Source organism: Cydia splendana, chromosome 20, assembly GCF_910591565.1.
Source record: "Cydia splendana chromosome 20, ilCydSple1.2, whole genome shotgun sequence".
NCBI classification, from domain to species: Eukaryota; Metazoa; Arthropoda; class Insecta; order Lepidoptera; family Tortricidae; genus Cydia; species Cydia splendana.
The window spans coordinates 6930370-6949955 of record NC_085979.1 but is presented as its reverse complement, the minus strand read 5'-3'; the positions used below and the strand labels follow the sequence as shown (position 1 = coordinate 6949955).

The 19586-nt window shown below is 38.3% G+C and overlaps 3 protein-coding genes across 7 annotated transcripts in view; 2 read left to right on the top strand and 1 right to left on the bottom strand.

Annotated features, from left to right (window-relative positions):
- LOC134800841 (heparan-alpha-glucosaminide N-acetyltransferase-like) overlaps positions 1-19586 on the top strand; it is a 130536-nt gene that overhangs the window by 45233 nt on the left and 65717 nt on the right. The window lies entirely within an intron of this gene.
- Positions 1437-7498, bottom strand: LOC134800472 (dolichol-phosphate mannosyltransferase subunit 1). The gene is made up of 5 exons (XM_063772937.1): positions 7350-7498; positions 7040-7250; positions 6313-6503; positions 5563-5646; positions 1437-4286 (listed from the first exon to the last, which is right to left on the bottom strand). Exons 1-5 carry the CDS (start codon positions 7490-7492, stop codon positions 4151-4153), a joined length of 765 nt encoding a protein of 254 aa, XP_063629007.1. The 5' UTR covers positions 7493-7498; the 3' UTR covers positions 1437-4150.
- The window catches only part of LOC134800736 (glutathione synthetase-like), a 42410-nt gene continuing 30798 nt past the window's right edge, over positions 7975-19586 (top strand). For 3 of the 5 annotated variants that reach the window (XM_063773266.1, XM_063773267.1, XM_063773264.1), the window contains exons 1-4: positions 7975-8279; positions 8838-8933; positions 11925-12041; positions 15144-15313. In XM_063773266.1, coding sequence (XP_063629336.1) covers positions 8133-8279; positions 8838-8933; positions 11925-12041; positions 15144-15313 — 530 coding nt within the window. In that variant the 5' untranslated portion in view covers positions 7975-8132. Of the gene's footprint in view, positions 8280-8837; positions 8934-11924; positions 12042-15143; positions 15314-18324; positions 18459-19586 lie in introns of all 5 variants that reach the window. The other 2 variants (XM_063773268.1, XM_063773265.1) reach the window with 2 other exon arrangements.

Here is a 19586-nt window from a genome sequence, read left to right as displayed (position 1 = left end):
TCATGTGCGAGTCGGACTCGCGCACGACGGGTTCCGTACCATTACGCAAAAAACGGCAAAAATCACGTTTGTTCTATGATTGGGAGCCCCACTTAAATATTTATTTTATTTTGTTTTTAGTATCTGAGGAAATTTCAACTGCCTAAGCTATCACGGTTCATGAGTTACAGCCTGGCGACAGACAGACTGACGGACAGTGGAGTTTTAGTAATAGGGTCCCGTTTTTATCCTTTGGGTACGGAACCCTCAAAATTGTGCTGGCTTGTTGGCATCAGTCTAGGTTTCCGTATGCCCTCCACAGTCGCGTATGCACGCAAACGGACTACGGAACCCAAATAAATATAAAGACACTCACCCATCATTTAACTGAGCACCAAACACCTCCCGCACCTCATCCCCCGACACTTGCCTCAACCTCAACGAATCCACGTCTCTATTCAAGCTCAAAACCCAAGCATTAACCGGCGGCAAAGTAACTCTAAATCTAGGAATCTCTTGCAAACTGTTAAACAGCTCGTGAAATATATAGTCATGTTTTGGATTGTCTAATTTCGCGAAAACCGTTGAAAAGAAGAGAAATACGATTTTGTACATATCTGGACGGCGGTAGAATGAGTAATGATACATATGGACAACAGACTGATAACAACTAAATCAATAGATTGTTTTTCTTTTTATGCGACGATTCGTTGTGGTGTATTAGATACGCTGTATGTCTTGATTACTAATTGAAATGTATGACGCATTCAGGGTGTTGCTTCCTAGTAAGTTCTTTACGTGCTTTGACCCTTGAAAGCCCACTGCGGCGCATGGATCGTTTCGGCAGTATTACCTATATCCAGATACTAGTTTCTGCCCTCTCTGCATGAAAGGATGATGATGATGATTGGTAAAACCTATCCTGTCCTTCCTCGGTCCTCAAACTTTCTCCGTACCAAATTTTATCGAAACGGGTTAAGCGGTGTAAGCGTGAATAGATGGCAGAGAGACTAAGGGCGTACACTAGCGTTTTTGCTCGACGCACCGTTGGCGCAACTGCGCAGCGACGCCATTTTCCATAGCGCTAGACGCCGACGCTCAAAAGACACTAGTGTGGGGTTGCCCTTATGGCTCCTCTACACGATGGGCCAGCGCCGGCCATTCCAAGGGTACGCATTTATGCGTTAGAGGGAGCAAGTGATATTGCTATCTTATTCTACCGCATGGCTGCGTCCCTTGGAGTGGCCGGCGCTGGCCCATCGTGTAATAGAGGAGTCATTACATTGGCATTTTCAAGATGAACCATCATTTTGCTAATATTTGCGTTCGTGTGTACCTTCCCTCCTTTTTTTACACGATATAAATTTTATGACGCTAACGAAATAAACTTAAATAACTAAAACAAAGGGAATGATAAATATATCTACACAATATTTCGATTAAAAATACACCCTTAATATAGTAACAAAATCTTTATTTATATACTTCTATATCTATGTACATTATGATAATTTTTTAATAATAATAAAAAACGCTCGTTCGCCCGCTGCACGCTCCGCTCACCGCTCGCCCGTCGGCCGTGGCCTTAGCTTATGGAATGTGAATAACGTCACCGACCCAATTATATTTAAAATTATGCACATAAATTATTTCATCGTACACAAGATTGCTTATTTTCATGTTTCTAGAACACTTGATTTAAGTACATGTTTCAGTTTCACATGTTTTGGACCATATGTAGATGTATGTTGCAGGTATGGTATGTACCTATAATCTGTATCTTTAGGTATTTAAATAAAAGTAAACAAACAATTTGTACATTTTCGGGTTATAACATTTATTGGTTAACCAGCCAAATACAAAACCGCCTGGATCAGTCACTGAACGCCCTGACTTTAACCTACACTCGCGTGCAAAAGTATTGCATCACTTTGCATTTTTTCGTCCGCACCCAATATCTTTGTAATTCTATACCCGATTCTGACAATTTTGGTATCAACTGAAAACTTATAATGTAACGCATTAGAAAAATGGAAAATTAATTGAAATTTCGAATCTGAAGACTTAAAAAAATCCGAAAACTGAAAGTAGTCGCATAATGCTCCAAAAATAAATCAGGAAAGTTGAGAATAAAAGTCATTTTTTTAATACAATATAAATAATTATTATTAAATTAATACTTGGTATTACCACCCATAGCCCTCCTTACACAAATCAGGCGGTTTTTCATAGACCAATTAATTTTTTAATGTGATGATGAGCAATAGCGTCCCACTCCTCCAGCAAGGCGGCCTTCAGTTCCTCAACATTTACCAGGGCACGACTCCGCTTCCGAACCCTCCTTTTCAGGTAGTCCCACACGTGTTTAATGGGGTTAAGGTCCGGGCTCATCGCTGGCCAGTCCATGGTGTCGATGCCCACTTCGAGAAGGTAGGCTGCGGTGGCCCTAGCGGTGTGACACGGGGCATTATCCTGCATTAGGATGAACCCCTCATCTAAAATACCGGCATAAGGATGTTCCTCCAGGATGTCAGTGATATACTTGGCAGCGGTCAATCCACTGTCACGGCCCCCGCCAGGCACGAAAACCAGCTCTGTGCTCGCTGTCCGCCCGTCGTAGAAAATGCCGCCCCAGAACATTACGGATCCACCGCCATAGGCGACCCTTTCGGAAAAGAAACATGAAGCGAACCGTTCTTCTGGCCTTCTGTAGACTCTTCCTCTTCGGTCGCGTCCATCTAAGCACATTCTGCACTCGTTCAAGGAGAGAACTGGGGTTCATTGTTCAATGGTCGAGTCGTTACGATTTTCAGCAAACTCTCTTTAGGCTGTACGGTGTCGCGCCAGCAATCTGGGCCCCGCTGCGGGCCTCCTGGGTGTCAAGTTCGCTTTCTTAAGTCTTCTTCTTACTGTCCACTTACTTGCAGCCACTCCTGGTACCTCACGCAGACGCTGCTGGATGGCAATGCTTGTCTGGTGTTGATCTCGGAGAGATATTGTGACAAAGAAGCGGTCGTCCCTCTCTGATGTACACTTTCTACGGCCCGTTCTTGGTCTTGAAGTAAAGGATCCAGTCCCCTGGAACCTCTGATAAACTCTGCAAATTGCAGATTGGCTTAAATTCAGCTCGGCAGCTACTGAACGTTGGCTACGCTCCGCTTGCAGGGGCTGGACGATTTGGCGGACTTCAGCTTCAGTGGTTTCCATTTTTCCAGGTCTTCTTCACGGAAAAATATGCGGAGATATTTAACGATCAACTTCTGATAAGTGACTGATAACAACCCCTTCTTTATCCCCCGTTTTATAGGGGTCAAGGGTAACGCAACTCGTGCGCGTGATAACGTGAAACCGCTCACAAATCGGGAAAGAGCCGATAATTTGAAAAATACTGGCCCGGTTTCCATGTTTTTTTACTTTTCATAAAGCTTAAACTTCAAGAAACATGATCACATTAAAATAATTTAGCTAAATTAACCAGTTTACAAATATATTGGGTGCAGTTGAAAAAATGCAAAGTGATGCAATACTTTTGCACGCGAGTGTACATTATTTGATCATGTAATGTTTTCGTCTACCCTCAACTGGCTTAAGGAGCCATTTGAGGGTAGGTTTTGTTTACTTTTATTTAAATACCTGAAGATACAGAGTTATGTGCCTGTGGCACTGGAAAATTTCCGAAGTTGCGAAATTTTTACAAAGGCAAAGAACTTGCTCATACTTGTGGTCGTTAGAATTGTCTCGGTGTGTATTAGTTGCCCGTGGAAAGAAAAGTACAGCAAGCGATAAAAGCTTGTACTAAATATGAAATGATTGCCAAAAAACTTATTACAAAATAATTTAGCGAACGTATTGACGGTGACAGACGTTTTGGTGCAACGTGCAACCTACCCTAAGTTGTTTATACCCAGGGATCGGAACCGGTTTTTTGCAAAAACGTCGAAATAACCATATTTTTAGAATTATTTTATTCTCGAAATGTAGGACTCAGTTGTGTTTTAGGTAACAACTTCGTAATTAGAAATGAAGTAATTAGCAATGAACAATTTTTTACCGGTATTTTTATACCGTTTTCGTACCCATACGAAATACCGGTATCCGATCCCTGTTGATAACTATTAGTTTTGTTCCAAACGAACACCCTCGCTTCCCCTCCCTTCCCCCCACAGCAAGATCACGTGGTAGCGAACAGGTAAAGTAGAGCCTTAGCAAACTGCACTATTTCGGAGCCTCCGAGCTTCGACTCTCCATACACGCGGTCCACGAACGTTATGGGCACCTCGCCGATGGTGTAGTCTAGTTGGCGTGCTCTGTGGACAAGTTGATATAACTTTAATTCTTTTTTGGGGTTCCGTACCCAAAGGATAAAAACGGGACTCTATTACTAAGAGAATAAATGTTTGCAAACCCCTGGTCTAACCAGGGGCGCGAAACTCCTGACTTCGGCCAAACTCGGCTCCGCTCGGCTCAGCATTGCTCTTAGGGCATGCTCCCGGGAATTCCCGGTTCTCAAATTCCCGGGAATTCCCGGGAATTTCATTGTGTCGAAAGAACCGGTACTGAAGACCCGGTACCGGTACTTCCCGGTTCTCATCAATATCCGTATTTATTCCCATTTTAATACTAGTACTTTAGCTCGGGACATTAAATCACATTTAATAATGTTGCTATGAAACGGGGGACCCAAATAACCCGACAAATTAACCTGGTAAAGTAGGTATTCCAATCGATATTACGTTTTGGCTCGAGTAAGTAGGATATTAGGTATATTCGAATATTCATCTTTCTTTCTAGGAAGTTGGTTTTATATGAAAAAAATCCGTGGTCGGGTCATAGTGCTGAGTGCATCGACTACGGGGCCTCCCGTGTAACTCGTAATGCCATGCCCATCAGCCGGAGGTAAACCAGCGATTCGCAGGGCTGGTGGCTCTAGCCTATAGCCAAGGTTTTGCGATGAAAGCGCGTGCAATAATATTGACTTGTAGTGATTAGGTATTGGGAATTTCCAAAGGGGCGTAGCGGAAGATTTACAAAAATGTGAGCGAGCATAGGCAAAGTCTCAAACTGTAGAGGGCCGTGTGCAGGTTGGTTTCGTAAAATAGGTTGGAACGCTAGATTTTTTGATAAAATAAGTCATTTATCAATACGCATGTAATAATTTATATGAAAATAAGTCATTCATAAAGATTGTACACTAACACAAACAATTTCTTAAGTATAATCTTAATATGCCTTGAGAACCGGGAAGAACCGGGAATCCCGGTTCCAGCCATGCCCAGAACCGGGAAATCAAATTCTTGGTACCGGAACCGGTACTGCATGCCCTAATTGCTCTGAGCAATTATTAGGGTTGACACAACTTGACGTCCCTTTGCGTGCACGACCACAGATAAGATAATAGCTTGAATTTTGACAACCCTAATTAGCCGAAAGGGATAGTGCCATATATTAGAAAGGGACAGCACGATTCGACCCTGAACCGCTGTCAAACTTCGGTTTTGTAGGAAGTTTCCTTTCTGTACAGTAGTACTATTATTTAATATTTTAAGGGTGTAAGTAAAAATTATTTTACAGTTATGTACCTACCTGATAATCATTTCCATTTGGAACACATAGCCCTTAGACACACAGCTGTCTATGAGCTTCTGCAAGATGTCCTTTTTGTACAATCTGCAATAAAAACATTTCATTTAGATTTTTATATGATGCAACTAGAATACCTTTTATACCACAACATGGTATTTTTGACACAAAGTGGTATTTTTGACTGAAGATGTCACAAATATTTGCTATTAGTATGTATCCAGCATGTGCTATAACCCTGCAAGTGGTGGGAACTGTCTCCCAGACAATTCCGTCAATGAAATCTGAAATTTGATTAATTAAAATAAAATTGAAGTTCCAACAACTCAAAAATGAAGTATGGCATGCCACTTATTTATTATCTTTATTGCACAAAAGAAAATACAATCGTACAAAAGGGGGACTTAATGATATGAGGCATTCTCTACCAGTCAGCCACTTGAAGGGTTAAGTAGTAGGCTTACTCTTAGGAAAACATTATTTTGTATTTAGAATAATTAACATTAAACATGGAATGTGACCGGAGGGCTAGCAGCTACTTCGGCCAGAGGATAAGCCTGGCCATCCAAAAAGGTAATGCTGCCTTCTGGGCACCTTAACGCATGGTGACCTGGGGAGCATTAATTACTTATAAGTTTAGTTTAAGATTTGTTATATTTTAGTTTTAATTTTAATGTTTAGTTTATTGTTTTCATTTTGTTTGTTATTAATTAACATAGAATTGATTGGTTAATTTCAAGCTGATGGTGTTACCTAAACGACCCTGTCAAGTCAGAAGCCCCAGGTCGCAGCAGCATCTGTGTGACAAAGTTGGCACCGCGGGAGATGAGCTTGCGCTTGAAGTCCCAGCCGTAGACTCCACCACCGTCCTTGTAACGAGTTCCGGAAACCACATCAAAGTCCTGCTTCCATTGGAGTTCTATCATCTTGGGAATGAATTTAGGCTGCAAAGTGATTTATTCACATGTAGCAAAAATGTTTTGTAGAGGCAAAAAGACAATGTGTCATGATCAGCACTGACTGGGTTAAGGGGACATTAGAAAAGGTAATTATAATTTCACACTAAAGTAATGTCTATATTAGAGATGGGCCAAATATTCGGTATTTATTAGGTATATCTTTCAATGTTCGTATTTGGCCGAATAGTTCGGTTGGAACTGCCGAATATTTACTGAATAAACAATTTTTTTTAAGGGTGTCCGCTAGTTAGCGCGGTCATCAGGTATGAGACATTTCCGTTTCGTTTCATAAACATTCAAATTCAAATTCGGTCAAAAACACGTTATGAGTACAGAGCGCAGACCTGAATGAACTTGCCTTCTGCGTTTTAGGCAGTTTTAGCCCAACCGAATATTCGGTTCGGTATGAGCTGAACCGAATATTCGTATTCGGTAAAGTCCATATTCGGCCCATCTCTAGTCTATATACAAGGCAAAGGCACTACAGCCTGCTTGAAATTTTTATTTACAAAAATACTTACGTGGTGACTAAGGTCAGCGTCCATAATGATGATAAAGTTGCCCGTGGCGTGTTTTATTCCGTGCATGTACGCTGTGCCTAAACCTAGTTTCTTCTCCCGCGGGCGCAAAACAATTTTACTGGATCCATACAGCTTTTGAAGCTGTTTCGCCACGTCCAGTGTACCGTCGGGACTTCCATCATCAATTATTATCACTTCAAAATCGTAGCCACTGCAATAAAACGGTAAAAAACAATGGTAAATAAACGAAAGCTTTTGCGACGTATTTTGACGGTCTTTTATAGATGTGCTTTTCAGTTTTGGTACTTACCTTTTCTCCAGATATTTCATAATAAGCCATATTATTATGGGCAAGTTTTCTCTCTCATTGTATGTGGGCAATAATATCGAATATTTATCACTTTTCATGATTTCGGAATCCAAAGCCGTGGCAGCCATGCTGTCAAATGTCATTCGTAAACATAGAGGAACAATAACATAGAGATGACACGGGGGAGGGGCCAAACGACCGAACGAGATGCACTTATGGAAATTTCAGTAGGAGTAGCAGAGAAAGCGGTATTATTGCTTGTCCTTGTCACAGTCTCACTTTTTATTTGTTCCCCACCAAAAATTTAGTATGGTTAAATGGTGGGCAACAAATAACCCGACCGAATTACGTAGATTGTTTTTGGTATGTTGTCAGGAATGTGAAAACGTGTTTTTAATATTGTCGCTTTGCTTATGTTTTGTCCCTCACGGAGGCACGCGTATAGCTCATCTATGTAATACTAGGTCTATGTTCATAAATGTATTTTCGTTCAGGACAAGGTGAACCAAAAGGAGAAAATATTGAAATCAGTACGTCGTTTTTAACATGACCTTAAATAGAGTAGTCTTGAGAAAGCTTATAAAAACCGGTGTTTAGACGGTTTTTGTCAGTCACTGCTTGAATCTTGCCAGTCAGCTGTCTGTCACTGTCAAAGTCGGTGAAGTCGGCAGTCAGCTTAAAAAACAACAAAAATATAAATAAAAGCGTAATTATTTACAAATCTGAAAGCCGTTTATTATAAAAATTAGTGGTATAAAATTGTACAAGTATTTTTATAGCAAGATGTCGCAAGCCCGGTTTACATCGTGCATTCCTTTGCCGTTGGAACAAAAGACGTTGGTAGGAGTTATAGAGAAGGCCAAGGACTGGGCTCTGATGCATGGAGTAGGCATGAGAGACAGGAAGAACTTCACCAAGGATGCTATCCAGGTAATAAAACTTAATTGTCTCATATAAGTGGAAATATACAAACTTTATGCTACCTTAATTATAGGCTAGTTTAGTTTTTATTTACTCTGATAAAATATAAAAATACCACGGTATTAAGAACTTAACCTTTCCATGCTTGTTTCCTTATGCTCACAAGAGCACTGGTTATAGATGGCTATAAAATATAGTGTAAAAATAAAAATATACAATGCTATGCATTTCCTTTGTAAATTTTGTAAACATTTAATGTTGCAAATTTCTGCACAAATATGAAGAAAAAATAATACTTACTAATATTTATAATTTATTTTATACTTTAAGACCTTCTTGTCTTCATGGCAATAAAACTATGTCCATCACTTTCAATCATGGGGTGTTAAAAAGTTACGGTTACTTTATCACATACATAAAGTCATCCATAATACGTCTGCTGGACACATATTGCATTTAAACTGTATTAGAGTAGTGTATTAGAGTGACTAAAATACATGTGTTAAACTGTTAAATTATTTTGATTTTACATGATGAACAAGCTATTCACTTGGTCTCCTTTTCCAGATTGCACCCTTCGTATTGCTGCCTTCTCCATTCCCTCGGACAGAGTTCAACAAGGCTGTAGAGCTACAGCAGGTTTTAAACGAGCTCATGCATAAGGTAAGCATGAATACATTTCTCTCTCTCTCTCTCTCTCTGTCAGCTTAATGTTTATCCTGGATACATTCTCAATTACTGATCGGCGCAAAAGGTGACAGTTCCGAACAACTGACAGGCTGATATCGTCTGGCGAACTGGTAATCTGTGGGCACCTTCACTGATCTGTAACCTTCAGTCACTGAAAATGATGATGATGAATTTGTTACGGAAAAATGGGATGTGGAATATAAAAAACTTAATAGATGCTGATCCCACTTGTTAATTTTTTTTTTCTAATTGTTTTAAACCAGAAATAAAACATCACATCATAAATAAACATTCTTGAACTACTTAGTTAATTGGTGATTAATTTTGTCAATCATGATTGACAACCATAATAAAACATACAATGGGAAAACACGCAAATGACGCCTTTCAGTAAAAAGGCATTTATTAATTAATCAATTCAACTCCTGATTTATTAATGACTCCAGGAAAACCCATTGTGTCTTAATGACCAGTAACTCATAAAATTATTACCTATTTACTCATCATGCATGTATTGTGACTGTTAACTAATTACCTACGTTTTTACTATTACCTCGTATGAATAATATGTATGTGTCCGCGGCAGAACATCCCACTTTGCCGCTTGCCATAAAGACGCTTTGACAGGTTATTTGTATGAAGATACAAGCGATTCTCGTCCTTATGGTAAGCGACAAAGTGCGTCGTTTTGCCGGCCGCGGACACATATGAGAGGTTGTCGTTATCACTACACCCATTGATGTATTATATCTATGGACTGGCCTTACGGGCACTAAAAATGGTACTAGTTCAGCAGTGTGACTCACCAATTCGAACCAATCGCGCAGCCTAACGCAGCTAGTTGCGACCAATCGCGCGCGTGATGCGAACTCATCAACCAATCGCGTGCGTCATGCGAACTCATCAACCAATCGCGTTGTAGCGGTGTCACACCGCTGTACTGGCCCCGTAAGGCCAGTCCTGAGATTTTATACGTCAATGACTACACCTTATACAACAAAGTCCCCTGCCGCGTCTGTCTGTTTGTATGTTTGTTCGCGATAAACTCAAAAACTACTGAACGGATTTCCATGGGGTTTTCACGTATCAATAGAGTGATTCTTAAGGAAAGTTTAGGTGTATAATTTGTTAACGCGTGCGAAGCCGGGGCGGGTGGCTTGTGAATAATATGAGGAGTTGTCGTTATAATACATAAAGGTAATATTCATTAGTAAATGAATAAGTATACCCAAGACCAAGACCCACTTTGGGTCGCTGCGCCAGAGGAGTAAGTAAGGAAGTAGTAGTAGTAAATGAATTAGTATAATGTCTTATGTTTGCATATGACTCGGCAGAACACCTCTCCGGAAATTCCTATGAGTACCTACTAGGACTTGCCATTCCTCATGGTATAGTTAACCCCCGGCGCAAAAATAGGGATGTTATAAGTTTTATTTATATAGTTTATAAGTGTTATAAGTTGTTATTTATGAGTATCTATGTACCCTATATGGGTCTTTTAGCTCTTACACGTATGAGCCGGTTGATATGCGTTTTTAGAGCACCGTACAAAACTTTGTTCACGGTGCTCTTATGGGATCACTTCGGTCTTGCAAATCGGTTGAATGCGTTTTTCTCAAAGACCGTTTGATGTAGGTACATAAAATTTGGAATAGTTATGGCAAGTACCATCACTAACACTGTGAATAAGTCAAAACTGCTTATTTCTGATTTTATGGGGAAATTTAGGGGGTTGAGAGGGGTAGCCTGATTTTTTTTTTATTTGTAAGAATCGTGTGGGGTACCATTAGAAAGCTTGCAAAAAATTGAGTCGATGGACTGATTTTGACTTCATTTTAGAGTGCAATAGTTTCGATAAAAAATGCATTTAAAGTTGCAAGTTTTCATACAAAAATTTTCATCTCTGTCCTGGCGATTTTCGCGAAAACTATAGCTAACAGGCAGCTAACCAGTCAATACCCAACTTAAAGAAGCATGGAGACGGCGGGAAAATTATCAGCTTAACTTTATCTTTATTAGTTTTTCAACTGCAGCCTGATCTTTGGTTGCTTAGGGCTAGCTAACTGATGCTTACACTGGTCATTTCATATTAGGAAGTAGTTTTAGCGAGAAAGATCCTTAGTTAAAACTTTGGCATTGAAATTTATGACTTATGTCTTTGATACAAAGTTTAATTCTGCTTGCTTATTTTTGTGGGATATTTTATTTTTCTGAATAGCCTACTATAAGTATGAGAGAGATCTACAAAATACAACCTTATTATTATATTTCAAATAAGTTTAAATTTCGAACGGGCTTTCCAACCAATTGACTATCTCAATGTGCTCAGTAAGAATCATATTTATTATTGCAGTTTATCTGAAAAAAATCAAATTAAGAATTCCGTTCTTCACTGTCGTTGTGTTTTTTTTTTCACAATAGAGCAAATAGATTTAGTAAGGCGTATAGAGAAAGGGAACGGTGCTCTGAACACCGTAGTCTTGACTTCGTGCTTGGCCAATTTTTTTATTACATTATTATGTCATCTGCCACGATCACTATCAGACTGACCGTCTAGCATGACTTGCGTTCTCGCGCGCGACTCCATACCTATACATATATAATTATATATCGGCGCCATCGGCGGCCTTGCTCTTGCTCTCATCGATCTGCCGAGGCAGATCGTGATATTCCTGGTCAAATCTTAAGGTGGCCACTGACGAGCCTTCCAACAGTCCAAATAGCGTGGCTGCAATCCAAAATCGGTTCGTGAATGGCAAAAACGTACAATGTTTATTATTAGGATGCCGTCCATTTGGATGAATCCATTGTAACGGCAATTTGGAAGGCTCGTCAGTGGCCTGCTTCAGTCATATCATGAAATGGCGCGTTCCATGATATGCCAAGGAATTTCATAGATGGCGATCTATGCAAACCTTTGACAGTTGCCAACTCCATTCATAATCATTTATTATTATCACCTAGGTTGCCCATAATGACGATTTCCTGGAGCACACGCTGCAAAACGCTCTGCAAGTGGACGAGTTCACGGCCAACCTCTACGAGATATGGGTCAAAGTGCGGAAGGAGGGCATCGCTCAGGTATGTGATTAGTATTTATAGTCTACTCGTATTAGGTTCCGACGTGGTTACAAACCTATCCATACTATAATCTGTATCTTTAGGTATTTAAATAAAAGTAAACAAAATCTACACTCAAATGGCTTCTTACTAGTCCTTATGCGATTTGAGGGTAGAAGAAAACATTACACGATCAAATAATGTAGGTTAAAGTCAGGTCGTACAGTGACTAATCCAGGCGGTTTTGTAATTGGTCGGTTAACCAATAAATGTTATAACTACCTGAAAATGTACAAATTGTTTGTTTACTTTTATTTAAATACCTAAAGATACAGAGTATAATACGAAAAGTATTCAAAACTCATAAATTTAACTTTGAACGTTCTTCTGTTCTTATTAATATCATTTAAAAGGAAACACTAATGAGTATTGTGATAATACGCAAGGTCATATCAATATAAAGCGCTAAGTATGACTTTTATATTGACAAATGCTTAAGAACTCCCTGTATGTATGTGTATCTTAGAGCATTTAGTAACTGGAGACGCCTTGGCTATCATTTTCTGTACAAACCAGTCTGCCGATTTTTGCGGGGGAGGGGCACGTCAAATGTATTACTATTTCTACATGATTTGTACGTCCCGTACAAATAGCCATGTCAGTCCATACAGCAGTTTGCCCTCATTTTCCAAGGTAAAAAAATACCTACCTAATCATATTTTTTTGTTATTTGAAGAACAACACCTACAATCTAACATATCTTTACTGTTAACGTAAAAGCCGTATTTGTATTAGAGTTAGACCAAGATAAGTTTGCAACGATTTTGATAGCACACGCAGTGCAAGTGTTATTTATACCTCATCATGGTATAATAATATACTCCGCCTGGTACTCTCTTCCCGTCTTTTCGTGGTCACGTGACTGACACAAGCCTACGTCATCATGCGACAGAGAGAGAATATTAGAGTCTAATAAAACATGGTCTTCTCTTCCCAACATGACGTATCATAGTCTAATAATTAGACATAATTTCTTAGAAGTTTGACGTTCAAAATAACACTTGCACTGCGTGTGCTATCAAAATCGTTGCAGATTTCTCTTGGTCTCATTTCTATTTAGATTTTCTGCCAGTAAGGTACCTATTCAAATTAATTCACATGTAACTAAATACATACAGGGGGTTTTTAAACACCAGTCTTACTATAATATCGATAATAATATCACTTCATTTAATTTTAAAGTTCACCGCACACTTCCACTCGTCTGTGTTACTAAAAGTGTTACAGGTTTTGTTTAAATGAATTTATAATATTTTTTTTATCGTAACAATTGGCATAATTATTCCAAATTATATTTATAAGATAATTGTAGTCTTAACTCTGTGAAATAAATAATTAAGTACCAACATTACGATGTATTTCAAGATGGATAAATCCAACCGATGCGCGACGCTTAAGGTGACTGGTATAGTTATTGGCCACTCCATAGTAATTGGCCACTCCATAGTAATTGACCACTCCTAAGAATAAAACTTCTATTGCCTTGTTTCTTTCTGATTTATTGAGTGGCCAATTGCTATGGAGGGGCCAATTACTATAGCAGTCACCCAAGAGAAATATAAAACGAATCACATTATAGAAAGATACATAAGTACAAAGTGAACCTTATTGCTTTGAGATACGGTATACCAATATACATTTGGGTGAAATTTTTATTTTCTGTCGTTTTTTACGTCAGATTTCGATAAAATTTGGTGGACAGATTGAGTTTCCTGAATAGGTATTGTTCTATATTCTGTATGTCCTAAAATTTCCCTTAAAAATGGTATTTTACACAACGGAAAACTAGCTATTATAATTATAACATACCTAACCAAATTTTATCCATCTTTGTTAAAAAATAAGAAAAAAAAAGTTGGTTAGTTAAGTTTATATTGGGCGTTAATCAATTTTTTCGTTATGTAATCCCTAAGTGGATGTCTGCCATTTTGAAATATATCTACACTATTATAAGTTGTATTATGAATGTGCAATGCAGTGGAACAATTTCCAATAGTTTTTATACCAACTTAGATTACTAGTTACGTAAATCGTGTTTTATTTAAATATAATTTATAGCTTCGTAAGATCAACTTTATAACAACGCTACAGGGCTCAAATTTCATTGACCTGGTAACTTGAGATATAAGGTTATTCTGATATCTCGTGACATTTTTTTACTTGAATGCCGCTGTTAATTTTTTGCGGTTTTCTGTGAAATTATTGCAAATGAAGTCATAGCTATTGTCATATTCAATTGTGACTGATTTTGCCGTATATTTTCTATTGTACCGAATGTCCCGCGTTCTGTCATACATGTCTAATTCAATTATTTCAGACCAATATCGCCAGTTAAATGTCTCACCTTTTCGGATTTCTTATATTTTTATTTATGTTTGGTTTATAACTCCTCCGGCTTAGCATTTCCGGTTGCATCCAAAAGAACCCATTGTTTTCTCATGACCATCGTACGCACTGTCCCAGGTCGACATCAACAGATTATTCTGATCTTCTAGATTTGAGGACCATGTTCATGTGACACTGTCACTGTCATTGATAGATTGGCATTTGTCGGTTAACTGACAAATGATGAGTTGGCATTGTCATTGAGAGATCGGCAATTGTCATTTGACACTTGACTGATACTAATGATAGTTATTGTCATTGCTTCATAATTCGTCGTGCTATTTACTCGTAATCCTTACCATTTTAAGGTGGAATAAAAAAACCGTGGTTGGCCAATTTAATATAAAAAAAATCCTTAGGCGTCCCGTATTTGTTAGATTGTCTCCTATTTCCGCCTTTAATACGAGAATGACCGACGCATTTTTATGACTCCTTTAAGCGACCAATGATTGATTTTTGATTTGAGGTATATAATATCAGGTCAGACTACACGTCAATATATGTACCTTGCGCAGCCGGTATCGCTAGTCATGCTGCGCTCCGTCATCATGCTGAGTATGACAGACGCATTTATATGACTCCTTTAAGCGACCAAATTCAGTTCTTATCTATCTGTAAGTTTATATCCGTCTGATCCGTCATATCAGGAATAGACGTCAATATATGTACCTTGCGCAGCCGGTATCGCTAGGCATGCTGCGCTCCGACATCATGCTGGAGTCGCGCTGCCCGCACACTGAGAACCAGTGCGCGAAGCACACGCCCTACTGCTCCTGGAAGCAGGTGGAGATCAACAGCATCGCGTCCGGTTTCGGCCATCTTGGGCCCGTGTCCAGGGAGATTCAGAGGTGATTACGGGTGTACGCAGTGTCGCATAGATTCTTGTAGCGTTTGAAACGAGGAGTTTTAGTTACTTTGCAATTTAGAATAAGAATGTTATCAGAGTTAGACAAAGAAAAGTCTGCAACGATTGTGATAGCATACGCAGTGCAACTGTTATTTATACGTCATAATTTCATAGAAGTTTGACGTTTAAAATCACATTTGTGCTGCGTGTGCTATCAAAATTGTTGCAGACTTATCTTGGTCTAACTCTACATAAATCTGCGAGATAAGTCTTTATAATGCAAATAATTGTGCACCTATGCTTGACTATTGTCACCTGACAATTTCCTGCACATTTCTGGTTCTGTATTGATACGTAGCGTTTTCTTTATGAACTAGCAATGTCAATGAATTTTCATTTGTCAAGTGACAATTGTCAGCGTGGTGGTGACAGCATGCTGCTCAGGAATAAGGAGTTATAAACGCTCTGAGAATTATCCTCAAAAGTTTTTTGTGCTCCCGAAAATAAGATGTCAATAAAATATCATGATATTCATAATATGCATAGAGATCGCCTGACCCAATCACTTTTTTCACCAAGTGGCGCCCTCTACGCATAATATTGCGTAATATTCCCTATTGTCAAATTTGTGTAAATAGGGAAAGCCAAATATTCAATGGTTTCAATTGTGGGTTCTAAATTATGTTCAGCACAATTCTCCTGGTTTATGTGATTTTAAATAATTATCAAATTTATAATATCCAATCAGCTAGTAAATACCCTAAAGTTAATAAAAAAATCTGATGATCGACGTAATTTATGTTATAATACCTACCTAGCGGTTCTATGTTAAATCTTATTGTCGGGAACAGAAAATACATAAGAATATGACTGCGTATCGTCCAAATGCGACATTGCCAACCTGTAAACCATATGTACCTATTTCTGTACTTCCAAAGTGATCCAAGTCCAGTTTTTCACCCGTGATTTGACTTGTTACTGCTTAAAACTTTTAAATTCCTGAATATCGTGTTATGGATTTAGGTCACTTATGATCTACTACAACAATGTTCAAACGGGAAAAGCGAAAGGAGACTGTGACAATTCACCATACCGTGAGCAATTTTTTTTTATGGCATTTATTGTTAATTATTATTTAATTGGATTATTGTATTGCTGTCACCTGTCGTTAGTCACGTTAGTAGAAGTGACGTACAGTGAACTGTTACATGGTTTCGATATACATACTCGTAGACTGATCAAGATTATGATGTAAGTTTTGTAAATAACTATAGACAATATTCGTTTAAATATTAAAGTTGGTTAATGAGGTGTACCCACTGATTACTTTTATGTGTGAGTTTATACATATACTACTAAACGCAAAGCAAATGTATGAACTCGCACTTAACGTTAATCAATGTCAGAATCGGCCCTAAATTACAAAAGCACACTCATTAATAGGTCATTATGACGTACCTATTTAAAGAGTAACATTTTTAATATTATAGAGTCCCTTTAAGCTAAGTTTGCATTGCATTGGCACTCGTGGAAAATTATGACAGTGCCACTATAAACGTTAGATTCATCCGAGACCACGGGGACAACGCCGTCCTCGAAACTTCGGAGGTAAATCTTAAAACTTAAATGCGCGATTAAGTCCCGTTGTACAATTTAATACTGTATAAACGTTATGTTCCATTCTGTCGCGTGTCAAATCAGTGCAGACTTAAGCGCTACGCACAGTTAACTGATGACAGGGTCGCACCTATACATTATCAGACACTGTATACAGAATTCTATAGAAATATCTGCATCTCACTTTTAAGTATTACTGTGTCCCGGTCGCCAGTCACTTGAATTGATAATTAAGTAAGGCGTGTGAAATGCTTTAGCTTATACGAACTCTAGCTATTTCTTATCTCCATACAACTAACTAATCAACTCTAATATTTACTCGTAATGTTATCTGTTAATATTTAAAGATGACTCGCATAATATACTCGTACTTACTTGAGATGAGTAATACACTGGAAATTACCTTATGACTTACGCTACGATCAGGGACAACTCTATTTTAGAACGTTAGCGTCAGTCGTAAAGCAAATTCAAGTGAATTTCTAACATTTTAATTTGCTTTGATAATGTAACTGTACATAATGATTGTAGATTATACTATGTGTAGACTAAATTATAGATAAGACAAATGTAGAAACTAATTGTATATGTCCCTGTAACAGAATGACTAATATTTAACAACTTTAACAAAGAACAAACTGAAATGAAAATACTGACCCCTATTTTTCCAACATGACAGTTGTCGTTTGACATTGATTCGTACTTTTCTAAATTTAGCTAACGACAACTACGTATGTCTGATCATAATTGTCAAGTTGTTGAAAAAGTTGACATTTGACAATTTGACCATTTTTTTTTGACAATTGTCATGTGACAATGTCGATTCGCAGTTAATTTCTGAGTCGACGTTGTATGACGAATTGTTACTGTGTTTTGACAATTGTCTTGTTGGTGAAATACGTAGGTGCCTTATAGGATAACGGTCAAATACGTAGGTGGCGTATAAGATAACTGTTGACGGTAGATGATTTTGCGGTCTTGGATGTAAGTATTAGTTGGTAAAAGGTTACAAGCAATGCTTCCAATGTAAAATGGTAATAGGAGTGTTAAGTAATTATTGATGAGTGTTTATATAATTATTGGTTTAGGGTTTTAGGTGCGGACGCTGATTTTTTATATTATTTGTAATAAGTAGACACCAAACACACAACTAAGGCGCTTTAATGTTACTGCACATACACTAGTTATATTTTTACACAATATTTCACATTGGTGTACTGTGTAATACTAAGCTAAAATATTTATGTATTTTTTTTTTTCAGTACCTACGACCATATATTTTATGAGTAAAATATATTTATTATATTATTAATATTTACTTGCGGTATTATAACTTTGAAACTCGACACAGCAAACCTAGCGAAGACTGGACAATGATGACGTTCAACATTTCAGACCCTCAGCCTGGGGCTGTTCCGCTCCGACTACCTGATGCAGCAGCCGGACGGCAATAAGATAAAACAAGTGGAGTTTAACACGATCGCGTCGAGTTTCGGCGCCATCTCCTCGAACCTTCCCGCCATGAATCGGTACAGATGCGCTAGTGGTCGCTGCTTGACCGGTTGGCCAACTTTGAAAAACTAAACTTTATACAATATTGTCTTCGGTTACCGCGATAGTTACTCATGAAATAAAACTATTGAAACGGATTATATCGCGTATATTGAATTCATACTACATCGCGACGTTTCGAACCCTTTACAGCGTCCGTGTCACCCGTTGACCACGAACGCTGTAAAGGGTTCGAAACGTCGGGATGTAGTATGAATTCAATATACGCGATATAATTCGTTTCAATAGTTTTATTTCATAAATTTTAGACGCCAAGTTTTTCAGCCAGAAAGTAACTGGTTCATTAATATGCGCGATCATAAAATTAAACAGTGAGTTTTATTAATTCGAATTGTCGCTTGAAAAAACAAAAGAGTCTCTATTTTTTGTCTACACAATTTAAACACTAAGTTTGATTTTCAAAGTTGGCTAAAATACAGGGAAGCTGGATACTTTAATGTGTTAACTGGGTGATACAACTATTTCGCGTTTTATGTATTTGCTAGTGGTGAAGCCAGGACACAGCTAAAATCATAATGTTGAATGTTATTTTGTTCTTCCTTTTTTCTAAGGGCCGTAACAGGTGAACTGCGATCCTATTCCTATTAAATATAGACTTCAAAACTTCCCTAAATTTGTGTAGACTGTGAAATTTGTGTGTCCGGAAGTTACCGAGAACCTTCCCGATTTTATTAAAGGTTCTGAAACTTGCTGCTGCTTTTCCAAAAGCAGTCTACGCCGTTGAAATCATTAAATCATTAGTCTACTGTCTCGGCTCTGAGAAATGTTTTATTTATGTGTACATATGTCTTTTTCAGCTATCACTTCATCATTCTCATCTGACTGGCTACACCACACGCCCATGAATATTGTCTTGTCTATGTTCACTATATGCGTTCACAATTTTCTTTGAGCACAAAGCAATGTTTTCGAAATTATATGTTAATTTTTTCCCCATCATCAATACAGCGCTGAAATGATAAAGGGCTTGGGTATCGCAACATTACAACGATCAATTTAGTATTAACAGTAAAAACTGCATGATCGGAGCATCTCGGGAATCATCTATGAGGATTTTATTATTAAATTTGTTTGGGTGCAAACGT

What these genes read in the sequence shown, in the direction of transcription:
- LOC134800472 (XM_063772937.1), bottom strand. Translation starts at nt 7,492, where the DNA reads ATGACATTTGACAGCATGGCTGCCACGGCTTTGGATTCCGAAATCATG. An exon ending in ACGCTGACCTTAGTCACCAC is followed by an intron (nt 6,504 to 7,039) that starts GTAAGTATTTTT and finishes ATCACTTTGCAG; the next exon opens with CCTAAATTCATTCCCAAGAT. An exon ending in CAAATGGAAATGATTATCAG is followed by an intron (nt 4,287 to 5,562) that starts GTAGGTACATAA and finishes ACTTGTCCACAG; the next exon opens with AGCACGCCAACTAGACTACA.